This window comes from Talpa occidentalis, unplaced genomic scaffold (genome assembly GCF_014898055.3).
Source record: "Talpa occidentalis isolate TD23 unplaced genomic scaffold, MPIMG_talOcc4v2.1, whole genome shotgun sequence".
NCBI classification, from domain to species: Eukaryota; Metazoa; Chordata; class Mammalia; order Eulipotyphla; family Talpidae; genus Talpa; species Talpa occidentalis.
In genome coordinates, this window is record NW_026555331.1 from 14,522,331 (window position 1) to 14,539,765 (window position 17,435).

General features: G+C 45.4%; 1 protein-coding gene across 2 annotated transcripts in view; it reads left to right on the forward strand.

Annotated features, from left to right (window-relative positions):
* Positions 1-17,435, forward strand: part of ANXA13 (annexin A13) — a 50,312-nt gene that overhangs the window by 25,220 nt on the left and 7,657 nt on the right. For both annotated transcript variants that reach the window (XM_037502008.2, XM_037502014.2), the window contains 6 exons: positions 4,831-4,925; positions 7,366-7,536; positions 11,310-11,343; positions 11,448-11,527; positions 13,167-13,235; positions 13,622-13,723. In XM_037502008.2, coding sequence (XP_037357905.1) covers positions 4,831-4,925; positions 7,366-7,536; positions 11,310-11,343; positions 11,448-11,527; positions 13,167-13,235; positions 13,622-13,723 — 551 coding nt within the window. The remainder of the gene's footprint in view (positions 1-4,830; positions 4,926-7,365; positions 7,537-11,309; positions 11,344-11,447; positions 11,528-13,166; positions 13,236-13,621; positions 13,724-17,435) is intronic.

Here is a 17,435-nt window from a genome sequence, read left to right on the forward strand (position 1 = left end):
TGAAAAGGGACAATAGGGAAGACACACAGGGAGAAGGCCACGTGCAGACAGATGCAGAGAGAGGAGGGGTGCAGCCACAAGCCAAGGAATGCTAAGGGTTGCCAGCATCACCAGAGTTGGAAAAGCCAAGGAGGAGATCTGGCTCCAGGGCCTCTTGGGCAGTGTGGACCTGCCAACACCATGATGCTAGGCTTCCAGCCTCCAGAACAGTGGGCAATGAAAAAAAAACAAAAGTCCTATGATCCTTCAGACAAATAAAATTCTCTCCAATTTGTTACTGCATCCCCATCTCCGAAGGAGAAACTGAGGGAGTGGGAAGTCCAGCTGGCTTAGCAGAGGACTCAGAGAAGGGGCTGGAGCCCCTGGGCTCAGTGAGATGAGCTGTCACTGGCATTCGGGAGCCAATGGGGAAGCTGAGTCCCCACTATCACCACACAGCCCACCGCACAGGGGCTCTCATAAAGAGGAGATCCTATGAAACTAAGAGGCCTGCATCCTGCTGAAACTGGCTCCGTATCTTCCCAGGAATTTGCTGGGAACACAGACGCCAGCAGGAGGCCCTCGGGGCTGCCTCTCATGGGGTGCCTCTGAGCCCTGCTCTGTGACTCGCAGTGTCCCTTGCACAGACAGGGCCAGGGTGCTGCCTTTGCTCATTTTTAAAAAGTCTTTCCCACAATCGCTGGGGATTGGAGACTGGCCCTGCTGTCTCAGACCATTGTAAATGTTTATGGGAAATTGGTCGGCAGCACAGACTGCTTATATGACACGCGCATTGTGAAATGTAAAATGAGATCACTCTTCGGGAAATTGCTTCTTGGTGGGGAGTGGGAACAGCTCCCAGTATAAACCTGAGCCCTGGACTCAAAGGGCTTGAGGGAAATCCAGTCATTTCCACACTCTGCCCCCATCTCCAGGTGTTGCCAAGCTACCCCCGGGCCCCTGTGCTCGAGGATTTCTTATTTTGAAGCATTCCAAAAATGCTTCCAATTGTAATGTCAAAAAAATAATGTTTTTAAAATTTTAACCCGATTTTGCTGAATTAGCCAGGTATGGGTTGGTGATGGCATCAGAGTGGAAGGGTTTCTATTGGTTTCTGCTACATATAGCCCACCTGTGTGACACCTGCAGACCGTACCAATGTGCAAAGGCCAGGTTCCATCATAATGTACATGCACATATTTAAACATTCATTTGTTAAGCAAGGCTGACAAATATTGAGAACCTTTTGGGTACATAGAAGAGTGAGTGACATCCTGTTCCCATGGAACTTACAGCATGTCGGCACAGAGGGGAGCAGGCAATGTGGGGGACAACGAGGGAGGAGTGTCCCACCTATTTCTCCCCAGAAAATCGGGGGTGTTGAGTCCTAATGCAGGAATGAGAGCAAAGGTGGGGATCCAAGATAAAAGTATTCCAGGCAGAGGGAATAGCCTATGCAAAGGCCCAGAGGTGAAAACGAAGGTCTTGCTTATTTTCTGAGCTGCAAGTGATTCTTGGAGTCATGGACAGAAGTTGTAGAAGGGTGGCTAGGGAGGGTCAAAACTTTGAAGGACAGGTAGGAGCTACTCTAAAAGGCCTCATATGCTCCATTAAAGAGTTGAGATTTTATTCTGGTCTTGAAGAGACTTTTATTGAAAGGTTTGGGTGAGAGGTATGACAGGCTGATCTGCTGCCCAGAAAATCCATCCCGGGGACAGCGGAACAGTGGCGCAGGGAGAGTAAGACACGACCCCATTGAGGCAGGGCTGTGAGCAACGTGGCAGGGGTGAGGATGGAGGGGTGAGCTCAGAGAGCTACTAAGGAGGTGGATTAGTGAGGGCTTGGCGACTAACTGGACATGGGGTGAGAGGAAAAAAGAGGGAGCAGAGATGTACTCCAGATTCCTGGCTGGCACAATACAGAGCAAGGGCCGCTTCGGAGGCACGTGGAAGGACAACCTTAAGGCTCCAGGCCTGAGATGTGAAAGTTCTAGACCTGGGCTTGAGCAGCCCAATGGGAAAGAGGTGGATTCAAGAGATATTTACCAGAAAAGGAAATCCCTTTGAGGTGAGATTTCTGGCATTCGCAGGTTTTAAAACATAATGTCACAAAGGAAGTAACTGGATACACATTACGTAGGTGAAGCTGCAGGAGGAAATGCAGAAGAACCACGTAAATGACCGTATTGGCACGGAACCAGAATGAGGCAAGCACTTAACTTCTATTTTTGCAAGTGAGCTCATCTTAGCATTTTCCATTTCTCCAATTGGAATCGGACAGCTAGAGCTTCCCAGAACTGTAAAGGTGGAACTAATCCTCGAGACTAAGTGAGCAGTCCAACATGGCTGGCACTGAGCTTGAGCCAGGGCCTGGCCCTCTCACCCAGCTCAGAGCTGCATTCCTGAGTCCTGCCACTGTCTTTCCAAGCCTGGCCATGAGGGTTGGTGCCAGCACCCCCATTTCTTTCTTTTTTTTTTTCTTTTTTTTTTTTAAAGATTTATTTATTTATACAAGAGCCGGGGTATAGGCCAGAGGATAAGGTATAGGTAAGAGGTATAGGGTATAGGTAAGAGGATTCACCAGAGACAGAGTGGGGAACAGAACAGGCAGACTAACGAAATACACTGCTGAGGGGAGCAGCAGGAGAGACAGGAGAGGTCTGCTGGCCATATGGGTTGCTCCAAGGCTGGCGGGGATCAAACCAGTGCTGCAGAGGCTGCAGACAGCTTCACAGCACTGCACTCAACTGCCTTGGCCACCAGGGAGGCCCCCCCGTTTCTTTCCTTCCCCATCTCCAGCGAGGTCCTCCTCCAGCTTCTCCCATACTCAACACCCAGATTTCCCCTGCTCTCAACCCTTCTATCAAAATGCGCCAAAATGCATCTGCCCCATTTCTGTCCTTTCAGGCTCTTGATCTCTTAACTGGGTCAGAGCTATTGTGCAAAGTACAGGTAATTTTAGGGCCCACAAAAATCACCAAGCACCTTCTCTTCAGGGCAGCAGATACTGCACAGAGGACAAGGGACAGACTAAAGTGGGGGTCTCCAGAGACCTCTAGGGATTTTCATGAAGTGGTATATGTTAGTGGTAGTGGAGGTGTCAGAGTGGCAGGGTGTGTATTCGTTTCCCAGGACTGCCATGACAAAGTACCACAAACCAGTTGACAAACTACAGAACTTTGCTGTCTCGCAGCTCTGAAGGCCAGAAGTCTGAAGTCAAGGAGGCAGTAGGCCATGCTGCCTCAAAGATGCTAGCAAAGTCCCTTTTCCAGGCCTTTCTCCTAGCTTCTGGAAGTCTCAGGCAAGCCTTGGCTTGTGCAAACCTTACTCCAACCCCCATCCTTACAGGGCACTCTTGCTGGGACTTTTCACTTTGTCTCTCTCTGTGCAAGTCTGGCTCAGGGTTCAAATTTCCCCTTTTCATAAGGACATCAGTCATTTTGGGTTAGTTCCCATCCTACTGACTTCATTTTAACTTGATTACTTCTACAAAAAGACAATTCCAAATAAGGTCACAGGGACTGGAGGTTGGGATTTCAACATGCCATTTCAGAGGAACACAATTCCACCCAAACAGGAGGTGTCCCCTGAGCCAGGACGCCAGAGGACAGCGGGATGGGAGGTTCTGCCAGTGTCCCTTCTGTGGCTGCATACTCACTGCTGTGAGTCAGGTGGACACGGTGCTAAATTAGAATAGAGCTTTCCTAGCATCTGAATTTGGATCTCATAGCTCACTCCTCACAGTCTGGTAAGGTCAGGATTGTCATCACCTCCATCAACACCGGGTAAAAATGAGGCTCCGGGCAGTGCCATCCAATAAAAATACAACATAAGCCACCAAATGAACTCAAATTTTCTAGAAGCCACACTTAGAAAAAGGAAAGATATGAACATAATTTTAATAATATATTTTATTAACCCAATATAGTAATTAATATAAAAATTATTGAGATATTTTACATTCTTTAAAAAACTGTCTTTGAAATCTGTTTGCATTTTATACCAATAGCACATTTCAACTCAGACTGGCCCTGTTTCGAGGGCTTGCTGACCACATCTGCTCCAGTGTCAGACAACACAGCCTGAGAGTGAGTCCAGATCCATCCAGCTCTGCCAGCTGATGCCCAAAGCTGTTTCTCAAACCACACCAGCTGCTTCTGACACCTGGGGGTGGGGGCTGCTAGGGAGGGGTTGCCCTCTAGGAACTACTCCCTGTGTTACTCCTTGTAATGGTACTTATGAAAAACCCAGATCTGATGGACAAACGCAGTCCATGATAGTTTTTGGCGCTCTTCAAATTGCCTAGAATTTCCATGTATTATTTTAAGCATCAAAGGAAATAATTTATTAGAAAATGTGTAATTCAAAGGTGTAAGAGAAGAGTTTCCAGGGGCAATTACCCTTCATGCTCCTGATAAGGACTTCACTTTGCTCAATGTGACTTTATTTCCTTCTCCTGCTCTTTTTGGTTTGTTTTTTTCTACTCTGTTTTTTGTTTTGTTTTTTTTTTTGTTTGTTTGTTTGTTTTTACTCTCCTCCAATCACCTGTGCCCATAACCTATCTGCCTCCCTCTTCCATCCTGTCCACCTTTTCCCTGCTTCTCCAGGTAACATTTTCTTCTTTTTGCTGAATTCTACATTTATTCCTTCTATTATTTCTGTGGTTTATTTTTTTTTTCATTTATAGCCTCAGATGAGTGCAACCATCTGATATCTATGTTCCACTTTTTCACTCATTTTACTCAACATAATCACCTTGAGGCTCATCCATTTTGTCCCAAATGTCACTTTTTCATCTTTCTTCACAGCTGTATAGTACTCCGCTGACTCTTTTCTTTCTTCTGCTCTTTAGGAACAGATGAAGCAGCCATCATTGAAATCCTATCAAGCAGGACATCAGATGAGAGGCAACAAATAAAGCAGAAGTACAAGGCAGCATATGGCAAGGTGATTCCAAAGGTCTTAGACAGTGGGATGTCTCTGCTTCTTCTCCATTCCCAAGACAGAGGAATGACTTTTGAGCTTCATTGTGTTAGCTCGAGAGAAAAAAAAGTGAAACATCTATTTAAAACTTTAATTGACTTCAGAAAAACGAAATTGCTTAGTTAATTTAATTAGCCTATAAAGTCTATATTCTTTAACTCATTATTTTTAAAATTGAATTCAATTTTCTATTAATCCCTTAGTTCATTTTTTGCATTCATTTGAATCCATTCCACTAATAAACTTATAGATAGGCCAGTGATTTGCAAATCCATTTTCAGAGGTAGGTCTTTCTGGAGCAATTCTTCATTTGTTCAGTTGTCTTCAAGGATGATATATTCTTTATAAATGACTTTTATAGAAAAATAAAACAAAATTTCATTTAACATATTTTCCTTTCTCTACATTTTTTCTTTCATTCTTTTTGGGTTTGATAATGCTGTTATATGTAGAAATCTTTAAGTTTGCATTAGGCTTTCTATTTTCTTTATTGATATATAACAAACACAATTGAACCTTTCCTTAGTGTCATAAATATTATTGTTACACAAATGGAATATCAAATCATTATGCTGTAGTCTAGTCCATATTTATAAAACCTCCAACATTCCAATCCCTCTATGTATAAATAGAAATAGAGATGGATTTACTCACTTATTTGACATTGCCCAGGCAACACTTCTTTAAGCCTTGGTCTCCTCACAAATAAGTTGAAAATGATAGCCCCGTTCTCAGATTATGGAAAGACTCAAGCATGAAACTGCCAGCACATCCCACTAAAGAGAAGGGATAAGGATGATGTTTCCACTTTCCAGAGAAGAAAAGCTCGTTTGGTTAAATGACTTAAGCAAAATCACACACTGAATAAGAAAGAACCAGCACCCAAATCCCAGTCTTCTGAGTCCAGGGCAGCCTCTGCTCGGGGGGAGCCCACTGCTCCGGAGAACCTCCTTATTTGTTTATACACTAACTGGCCCAGATGCCTGTGTACTTAGAGTTTGCCTGCTTCTTCCTCGTGATCACGTTTGTCAGTGTCACTCATTGCAGACACTGATGAAATAAGTGAGTCTTCTGTTCAGATGTATTTCATTGAATGGTTCATCTTTGTCAGGTCCTGCCCTTCGCAGCTTCTGGAGTCCTGTGCCCACTTCCACCCCACTGATACAGAAAGACCCAGGCTTCTTAAACCTCAATGCAAAATAGGAGCAAGGGGGTTTGCAGTACTCCAGCACCAAAATTCACAATACCTGCCTTGGCCAATCATGTGCTTTCTTTCCCGTTCTCAGCCATGTTTCACAGAGCTGACACCGCCAAGGAAGTCTAATCACAAAGCATGAAGCTTGAAGGTGTTAGAGATCATCATACCTAAAGCCCATGTCAACTGAGCCCTAGAGAGAATGAACCACCCGAAGGGCCACAATTAGTTAGAAGGAAAACTTGAGTTAGAACTGAAAGATCCCTGATGCAGCTCCTGGGTCCGAACAACATAAACACGCAGGATTTGTTTTCATGCTTGTGGCTTACAAGAGGAGGCAGCTGGGTTCTCTTCTCTGCAGTCCTATGTCATGCCCATCTGACCTGAAAAAGTATTTCTACTTTGGGGGCTGGATCCACACCAGAGGCCAGCCTTTGTGAGACATTATGTTAGATGGAGCAGCTGCCAAGGCATGGGTTGCTGGGATCACCACCACCTTGTAAGACTGCAGACCTCAGGGCTTAGGACAAAAGTCTGGGATTTTTCCCCCAGACCCACAGCTCAGAGAAATAGTTGGTTTGCCTTCTTTCAGCATAAAATAATAATAATAATAATAATATTATATAACATAAGCATATTATATCATACATATGTAATATAAAATTGTATTCATTAGAATCCTTTGTTGAAATTTAAAACATGCCAGGCACCATGCTCAGTCTTTGTATGAATTATCTCACTTAATACTCCCAACAACCCTAAGAGATAATTGTTATCATTCTTCCATTTTCTAGAGAGGGAAATTAATGTCAGTGAAACTAAGCCAGACCCACTTGTGCTGGGGTTGGGTTTCCTGAAATACTGGCTAGTCTAGGAGCCTCCATGCTGGGCTATCCTGGCATCCAAGTCCCGCCTGGAAGCCCGTCATTGAGTCAGATTAGACTGAATGACCGTTCTTGAACCTTTCTTTGTGAAACCATGTAGTCCAGGAGGATGGGTAGGAGCAGGAAGCTCACTTATAACAAGACAGTGCTTCCTAAAAGCATCTATGAAGACAGATGCTTGCCAGCAACAGGGCGCTGTGAGAATTTCCTGTCATCCTCCCCCATGCATCCCCTATCAACTCTCAGGCCATGAGCTAGGGGAGCAGACACCTGCTTCTCTCCTCTCGGGCCAACCCTCATCAGGGCTCTCGCTGTCTCCATACAGGATCTAGAGGAGGTGCTCAAGAGTGAGCTGAGTGGAAACTTCGAGAAGACAGCCTTGGCCCTTCTGGACCGGCCCAGCGAGTATGACGCACGGCGGCTGCAGAAGGCCATGAAGGGTATCGGCACGGACGAGGCGGTGCTCATTGAGGTCCTGTGCACGAGAACCAACAAGGTTGGTCCCAGTGGAGTGCTTAGACCAAGGAGCACATCCATACCCCAGTGGGGACAGTAGCAGCAGTCCAAAGAGAAGCTACTCCCACCCCGGTGTCAGCCAGCATCTGGACAGAATCATGTCTATTTGGTGCAGGCAGGAGAGACACCTCTTCTAGTCTTCCAGCAATCAGTCTTGGTGTTGCTGTCCCTGGCTTGAAAACTAGAACTTTTCAGCATAATTGGGTCATCCAGTCTTTGTTTATCTAAACAGATGTACAGTTGTGTGTGCAGGAGGCTAGATTCTGCTTTACCCCTGCCAGTCTGACTGTGCAGATCTGCTGGTTTGAACACTGCAGTAAGCAGCCAAGCAGCCGATGTCTCCCAAGCACACTTATGTAACTGCCTCCTCCGGGCTGCCTTCAAGTGTGAAGTGCAAGCAAGTCTGCAGGCCTACCTCCCTTTATTGTGCTTCGCTTTATTGCATTCTGCAGACAACGGACTCTTTACAAATTGAAGGCATGGGGCACCCCCGCATCCAGCAAGTCTATCAGCCACGTGTTCCCACAGTCCAGATGAAGGTAGCATTGTTTAGCAATGAGGTGCTCTTAATAAAGTGTACCTTTGGGTTTTCTTAATATAACGCCATTGCACACTGACTCGACGGCAGTTTAGTAGAAACACAACTCATACATGCACTGGAAACCCATACATGCACTGGAAACCCAAACATTCGTGTGGCTCCATTTATTTCCATAATTGTTTTACTGTGGTCTGGAGCCAAAGCCACACTGTCTCTGAGGTGTGCCTATGGAACGAGGCCAGGAGGTGCCAGAAAACCCCAACATTCCTGAGACCTCTGGGTAAGAGCAGGGTTTGGAGCCCACAGCAAGGACAAGTGACAGCAGCGTTCAGACACTAAAATGCATCCTGGGCCTTGAGTACTGACTCCTAGCACTGGTCCTTCCTGCTTGGCCTGTGCCTGCCGCTGTGCTTCCTCAAGCACCCCCCTGTTCCCCGTCACAGCTGTAAACCCCTTCCTGAGCATCCATGAACTTCTTTTCTCTCCACAAGAAAATAAAAGCTCTCCACTCAAGGGCTTTGCAGATTAAGATTGTGCCTTAGTGAAGGTCTAGCAGGGAGGAGACATCTGTCAAGTTCAACAGGCACACAATTCTCCTGACCTGAATTCCCACCCTCTCCAGACGCAGCAGGGTCCCAGCCCTGGGACTCCAGCTGCCTTGGCAAGAAGGTTAACTTGATCATGATTTTTCTAGTCTTTTTTGACCATATGCTATTCTCCCTCAGCCTAGTTTCTTTCCAGCCCTGGTCTCAAACAACAAGCGAGACCTATTTTTGCCCCCAATTACATCGATCTATCTTACAAACAAGTGGTGGGAGGATGAGCTGGAGAGAAAGGAACTCTTCACACTATGGTCAGGAATGTAAGTTGGTGCAGACATTATAAAGAGCAGTAAAAAAATGCAAAAACACTAATCTGAAAAGGTTTATTGCAGCATTATTTACAATAGCCAAGAGCTGGAAACAACCTAAGTGCCCATTGATTGAGGAACAGATAAAGAAGGTAAGGAACAGATATACACACTAGAAATATGACTCAACTACTTTTTTTAAAAAGGATGAAAACCTGCCATTTGTAACAACATGAGACCTCGAGGAAATTATGCTTAATGAAATAAGTCAGACGGAGAAAGACAAGCACATATGAATTCACTCACATGTAGTATATAGAGAAAATAAACAAACAGATGGGCTAAAGAAAACAAAAATAAACTTGTAGACTCTAAGACTAATTAGTGGTCACTAGAGGGGAAGGAGGTGGGTAAATCAGGACAAAGGGACAATGGCTGCGGAAGGCAAGAACTGGGCTTCTACAGAGAACTTAGTGCCGCGTGTCCACATGCTGATTCTCGATGACGAACACCTGAGGCTTATATAATGTCATGATGCAATGCTACTTCAGTAATAAAAGAAAATGGATTTGACAGTAAAGAGAAAGCCAGAGCAAAGCAAGCCCAGGGTTCACGGAGATCCTGGTACTTGGCTAGACCAGGGCCAGGGGCCAAGCTGCTCAAACCCAGGATATCAGCCCTCCCTAACCTTCTACCTCCCTCCCAACTACCAAAGCACAGAGGCCAACTCCTCACCTGTGTGAGTTCTCCACCTCACAGCCACTGACTCCAACAGCAGGCAGGTGAAGCGGTGGGAGATGCCTGCTTTTAAACCAGCTGATTCAGGTGTAAATTGAGGAGCTCCTGAGTGGGCACTCAGCAGATACCACTGAAATATCAGGCAATTCTCCCCTGAACATACTCTAGAGAGACATTTGCACTCCTGCAAACAGCAAATTGTTTACTGTATGAAGCCTTATTTGAAATAGAAAAAAAAAAAAAACAAACTGGAAGCCAACCTAAAAGTCTATCACTAGCAGACAGGGCAATAAACCGTGGCTTATCGTAGAATGAAACCTTTTGGATCCATTGAGAAAAAATTAGGTGACTGTATAAATAAGCCTTGCTGGATCTCCAGGACCCAGTAATTGAAAAAATAAGTCAAAGAATGATATGTACCATAGTTGACTTTTTATTTTTATTATTTTTTTAAGATTTACTTATTTATTTATACAAGAACCAGGGTACAGACCACATGCGCAAAGGGTGAGAGGATTCACCAGAGACAGAGTGGGGAACAGAACAGGCAGAATGACGAAATACACTGCTGAGGGGAGCAGCGGGCGCGACAGGAGAGGTCTGTGCGCCATGTGGGACCCTTGCTAGGCAGCGCTGCAGAGGCTGAGGACAGCTTCACAGCGCAGTGCTCAACCGCCCGCGCCACCAGGGGAGGCCCCATAGTCGACTTCTTAAACACAAAAGAAAATAATTCTGTACACTTTCAGTAGCATGCTTATGTGTACACAAATGCAAAGACGTATCTCAGGAAGGCATGCTCTGAACTTCTCATACTGGCTACCTGGCTGGGCTGGGAGTGGGGAGATGGGGTGAGGATGTTGGCTTAGCTGTAATCTTTTTAATCCCAATCAGTGGGCTCCCTCCATGCATAGAAGCAGGATTAAGATGACTCCAGGGTTTTGAGAAAAGGAAAAAAATCCCCCCCCCCATAATTTGTTGCTAAGGAAATAAGAGATAAACTCAAATCTGTTTCCTGGTTAAGAAAGGAATGAGATTACACAGGTTTTGGAGGACCAGGATTGAGAACACAGTCCTGTTCATTGGCTAAAAAGCACACCGGGCAAAGAAATGTGGGCATGGTTGAGGTTTGTTGAGGCTTTTCTTCACGTAAGTGGGGGGTTTGAATTTCTGTTGGTGGGCTCCGTACCTCTGGGGAGACCCCCCGCCCCTCCCCCCACCTCCAGCCATGCATTTGTGTCTCCCTCGTCCAACTGGTCTTGGAACTCAGGTCAAGGTTAGCTGATAAACCTCCAAGCTCTGCTGTGTCTGCAAAAGCAATTGTCAGAGAAAAGTTTTCTTTTGTGTTTAAGGTCTGAAGGCAATTTAACCATTTAACTTCGGTTACATTTTCATTTTTAACTGGGAAGAATGTGCGTGTGTTATTTGTGTGGTTTGAGATGTGTGCACAGCAAGGGGCTCCACAGCCTTAGGGAACAGCCAAAGGACTAACCTGCAGGGTGGCTTTCTGCAGAGGTCATGGGTGCACCCTGTGTCCAGAGACAGGCTGCTGCCTCTTCCCTCCATGCATCTCTTATTAATTAACCCTGAACTGGAGTTACTGATTTTTTTTTATTACCTTTCCTAGGAAATCATCGCCATTAAAGAGACCTACCAAAGGCGTAAGTGACCTTTTGTTCTGACTTTGGGTAAAGAATGTTCCTTTCAGAATACCTCAGGGAACTAAATTGTCTGCTTTCTCCTCTCCCTTTTTCTTCCTTAAAAGTATTTGACAAGAGCCTTGAATCAGATGTCAAAGATGATACAAGCGGGAGCCTGGAAAAAATTCTGGTGTTCCTGCTACAGGTAAGAGGTTAAAGCTCTCTCCATGATCTTAGGAAATACCCTCAGCAACATGATGCCAATCGTGCAAAAGGCAACGCAGCTAAACCTTCATTTTTTTTATCATTAAGAATCTTATGAGGAATTGGCAACACGTGCTTCATTAGTCCAGCTATGAGGAAATTACTAAATCAGCATTTTTCCCATAATAGCAACCTGCTTAGTCATTTGCAATTACAATGGGATAATGGATTATCTCATTAAGCACCACCCCTCTTTGCTTAGCAAGGAAGCTTGAGCCCAGGGAGGGTGAGTAACCTGCCCAGATTTACCCAGCCAGTAAGATACATACAGCCCAGGAGCGTGGAGCGAGAGAACCTGATCGTCTTAACCCAGAAGGAAACTTTTCACAATTCACTCCCTTCCAGGATTCCCTCTGAGTTTAGGTCTGTAAGAGCCACTGCAGGGAGCTGGCCAGGACATGGCACTTTCAGCACCGCCCCTGCTAGGACATGCCCCTGGGCCTCCAGCCTGAACACATCTATGCTCTCACTGACATGCCCCTCCTTCTGAGCTTTGAGCGTTTCCTCCATTTTGTTTCTCTCAGTGAGGAAGGACTATCAGCAGAGGACACACAGAGTAACAAGTATAGCAAGAAGGACATATAGTTTTCTCTTGCTGTCATAACAAATTGTCAGAAACTTAGTAGCTCAAAGCAACAAAGATCTATGATCCCACAGTTTCTAAAAGTCAAGAGTCTGGGTACAGGTTAGCTGAATCTTTTGCTAGGCTCTCACCAGGCTGAAATCAAGGGGCTGACAGGGGCTAAGATTTCATCTGAGGCCTGGGGTGCTCTTCGGGCTTGCTGGTTATTGGCAGATTTCAGTTTCTTGTGGCTGTAGGGACTGATGTCCTGTTTCTTGTTCTCTGTCAAGTGGAGACCAGTATCAGCTCTTAGTTCCCTGATACGTGCTCCACAGCACAAAGCAGGAGCCAGACCAGCAAGAGTTTATTTCTCTCTGACTTCTTCCATCTATGCGCTTTCAAAAGCTCACCTGACTGGATCAGACCAACCCTGGATAATATCCCTTTTCATGTATTCAGCTGATTCTGCACCTTAATTACCTTTGTCGTATGAACAGAACATAATCACAGGATGACATCTCATCAAATTTACAAGGAAGGGGAATCCATGAGTGTTGGTTACTGGGGGTCAGCTTAGAATTCTGCCTAAAACAATGAATAGGCAACCAAGAACTTCCTTCACCAACTACCAGGGTTGTCAGCACTGGGACTCTCAGAAGGGAAATTTAATCTTTTGGAAGTAAAGTGATTCACTTTCCGAAGGACTCGCCATTGGGGACAGCATAAGTTTGCTTTCAACCTGCTTAGAGGTTCCTGAGGTTTGTGTGTCACCCTGGCTTCTACAGAGAAGGAAAAAAAAAAGGGAAAAGCAAGTGTCATCTTAGAAGTTTCTCGGTTGTGCCAAAAGATGGCAGCAAAGAGCAGCGTTGCCAATGCTCTGCAGCCTGGATCTCACTGCTGGCCACCCCTCTGGATCACATCACCTCCCCACCCCCACCCCATTTTCCAAGACTTTTCCTTTTCGTTTTCTGTGGTCAAGCAGGACCTCAAGCTAATAACAATGTGTCAAATGTTCTAGGCTAATCGTGATGAAAGCGATGTCGTGGACAAAGATCTAGCTGGTCAGGATGCCAAAGATCTGTATGACGTAAGTGTGCAGAGACGCGCCAGTCTCCGAACATTTTCTTTTTCATCTATTAGCCTTATTTTTGACAAATGTTTCTTTATATCATGTGAATGGGAGTTACTTGGAAAACGAGTATGATCTCTAGAATGTGCAGTATATGCAATCTTCATGAATCTAAAAGAATTGTCTCTATTCTTATACTCTGGGGTTAATCATTTCAGATCCATTTTGAAACAAGGAAAGATATAAATAAATATGTAAAGTATACTTGTGGTTTAAGAGCTTAAAGTATTTAGTCAATCAATTTGGCTTCTATCCAGGGCACATTTTCTAATTTCCCATAAGTGAGGCCTGGGCATGGCACTCATGTTCAGTCCTTTTCAAAATGTTTGCTTTTGACCCTCAAGGCAGGGGAAGGCCGCTGGGGCACTGATGAGCTTGCCTTCACTGAAGTCCTGGCCAAGAGGAGCTACAAGCAGTTACAAGCCACCTTCCAAGCCTATAAGACTGTAAGTAACCAAGTACTAGAGCAACCAAGTTCACACGGAAACAATTGAGTCTTAAGTTATTTCCAAAAGAAGCCAAGATCTGGCAGGTGGAACTAAGAGGATCTTTTACAATAGTGGTTCTCAGTCTGGGGTGATTTTGCCCCCCAGGAATATTTGATAATGTCTGGGTAACATTAGGGGTTGTCTTTCGGGGTATGTTTGGAGGGCACAGTGCTATTGGCATCTTGTGGGTCAGAGGCAGGGATGCTGCTGTCTAAAGGCACAAGGCAGCCTGCCACCAGCAAGAGCTCCCCAGTCCCAAGCAGTGCCGAGTTTGGGGAGACCTGCTTTGTAACGTAGGCTGGGAAAACAGAAGTGGCCAGTCTAGGGGCTAAGTCCTATGGCCAGAGGGGCCCAGTGTCAAATTCTGGTTCTACCCCTGTTAAGTGACCTGACGTCGCCATCCTCATCTGCAAAACAGGGGCCCTGACTGTCATCATCACACACTCCTGGGGTTATTTTACAAGTTAAATACAGCTAGTGTAAGAGGCTCAGGGAAGTATCTGGCATGTGGTAAACATACAAATGTTCACTATTATTAGCCCAGCTTACAGGTGGACTAAAGGGTCCACCACTTCCAAGATAGAGGTGAAATGCCTCAGAGATACAGTTCTGGAAAAATGCATTTCGATTACCTTTAAGTAATTGTTGTTTTTCAATCTATTGACAATTTTAGGCCAACATGGTGAGTTCACTATTTTCAGGCACTTCCCTGAAAGTCCTTCCCTGAAAAGTCCTTCCCTGAAAGTCAGGCTTTAATTGCAAGAAACCTTTTGTGGAATATCAGATTTTTTCCCCCTATTTTATATTTGCAGAGGGTTTTTAACTACTCAAAGCAATTCTGTGCTCTGTATCTCATTTCAACTTCACAATAATACCGTAACTATAATGTGGGCTGAACAGCCATTGTTACCCACTGTTGGACGAGGAAAGTCTGTTATGAGTAAGGAACCATCTGTAACTTATCAGGACCACACAGCAAGTCAGTAGCAGAGAGTGGATGAGAACTCCAACATTCCCCAGCCTGAGCTCCTACCTTGGCTAGAGCTGGCCACTCCTCACTCAAAATAGTGTTTTCTATGTGTTGCCAGCAGATGAAAAGACAATAAAACGTTGGAATTTTATCATTACTGTACATAAGCCTTTAGGGTCCTGTGCTTTCAAATCGTGCCCAGATTCGTGATCAAAGGCAGCTGCCCCCACACTCCCCTGGCCTCTGTGCCTCGAGCTGTGTCGACCCTGAGTTGAAGGACTTTTTCCATGACCTAGACCCTCTTCCCACGTGGCCAGGGCCATGCATGGAGTTTCTGGGTTTGGCTGTCATTGGTGGTCACTATAGAAACATGTGTGTGTGTGTGTGTGTGTGTGTGTGTTTACTACCAACAACTTGGAAGGATATTCTCCAGACCAATAGTTTTCAAAATTAATCCCCCAATAGCAGCATCAGTATCACTTGAGAACATGTTAAAAAATGAGTCCCCACCCTAAAATGACTACATCTCTGGGGCTGCAGACCTAAAGTCTGGGTTGTGGCACATGGAATTCTGCCAAAAACTTCCAGATGACAATGATGCATGTTAAAGTTTAAGAGTCCTGCCCTAGGCTACCAGCTGTCTGACCTTAGGCTGGCTACTGAGTTCTGTGCCTGTTTCCCCAGCTGTAAAATAGGGATAATCGTTACACCTACTTCTTAGAGGTAATAAGGATTCCATGAATTAACAGAATAAAGCTCTTAGAACCTGGCATGCAATAGATGTTCAATAAACGCTAGCAATTGTTAGGTGTCTCCCTGTGTGAACCAAGAAAGTCAACACTCAGAGCTAAAGCAAAAATGGACAATAAGATATTCTATAGATTTTAGTATTCTTTACAGGAAACCCAAACTCTAAAATTCTACCTGTTCATCTACTCCAATGGCCTTGTTGGAACATCATTCATCTGAACCTCTAGCATTGATTTGTAGAGCTTATCCTCACTTTGGACCCAGCTTCCACGAGGTTTCTCTTGGTCTATGACTAAAGCACTAAGTAACTAGCTTGAGGTCACTGGGGTGTATTGTGTGGCATGGATTTCCTGGCACAGAGTTGAATTTTAATTTTTGTTACAAAATCTCCAGTTTTTGCCCTTTATTTGTCTTCTAAGCCTGCGTCTTAATGACTGACACTCTCAGAAATGCAAGTCCAAGCAACAGCCCTTCCCCAGCCTTGCTGCAAGATGATTCTAGTCCCAGGGAAGGGGAACAGGGAGGTTTAGGTAGTTAAAACATCCAAATGAGTTCCCCAAACAGGACTCAATATAAATCATACACACACCCCCAGCCCCTCAAACCCCTCACTATTTCTGTGCCATCCCCCCACCACCCTTTTAAGCCCACTCCAGAGTCTTCAACTCTTTACTACCATAGCCCAAGCCAAGTGCATAAAGTGGGCATGCTGTCAGGTGGGGGGAATTGATTTTAAAAGAAAGAAATTTCTGCCCTGTTCCTCTAACAGTCTCCCTAGAGGCAGCACTACCAGGGCCTTGCAGCTTGTCTGGAATCTCCCTTCACAATGTGCTTTTGTACTGAGATCAGAAAACCTGGTTTGCACAGAGCTCCCTAAGAATGCAGCATCCCCATATTTGAAGTGAAAAGCCGGCCATTCCCAAAGGAGAGGCAGTAGCCTGGCCAGTCTGTTGTTTTCCATTTGTGTTCCAGGGCGCCCCTGGAGGTGCCTAGAACTACCAGGAGGGGGAGGGAGAAGGGGCAGTGCCATCTCGAATTGTGTGAATAGTGCCCCAGAGAGGCGAACGCAAGAGACCCCAGAGGGTGGAAACTGTTCCTGCCCAAGGCTAGGGTGAGGGGCCCACCTCCCACCTCCCCAACAACTGCTTTTATCTGTTACGGATTCTGAGCTTCTACAGAAAATCGACAAACCCTGGTGTGGCTCAGCACAAAGAATAGAAACAGAAAGTGATTGTGAGGAATTTTTCTAAGTGAATGCAGACCTGTGTGAGCACAACATCTTCCTGACATGCAATCTCGGTCTATAGAAAAAGAACCCTGTTCAGGCAAACAGGAGATATCAGTCCCCTCCAAAACACCAGCGCCCACAAACTCATTAAAAACTGGGGGCACCTAGGGGTGGGCAGGACTGACAGCCCCCAACCCAACCCCCTTCAAAGTGAGGTCCATTCCCCATACCAGGCCACTGGATGTACAAACCATGACAGAGATCTCGCAAGGGGCTTCACTAAATCTGCCCCCCCAACCCCCAAAATACACATCCTTGTGCATCCATCCCAAAGAATGTTTTTAAAATAAACTGCATTAACGTCGGTGGTGTGTCTACAAATACCCCCACCCCCAGATTCTTTATAGACTCACAATGGTGTTATAGCCTGAAAAGATCATTTCTAAGAGAGAAGTTTCGGTATTTCTAATACATGACTGCATTTCCCAAATCCAACACAGAGCTCTTCTTTCTTGTTATTTGCCTGCCCTGAGGCTGGCCAGGGCAGTACTTGTGTTAAACATAGTCACAATTTACTCTCAACTTCAGCTTCTGTAAATATTTGGAAAGAAACCTAATGTGTAACGCTGTGCAGAGCTGCCGGGGAATATAGCATTATGTGGAATCACCCCAGATAAAAGTGGCATTTGGACATGGTGGCCCCCCACTCCCAGTCCAGGAAG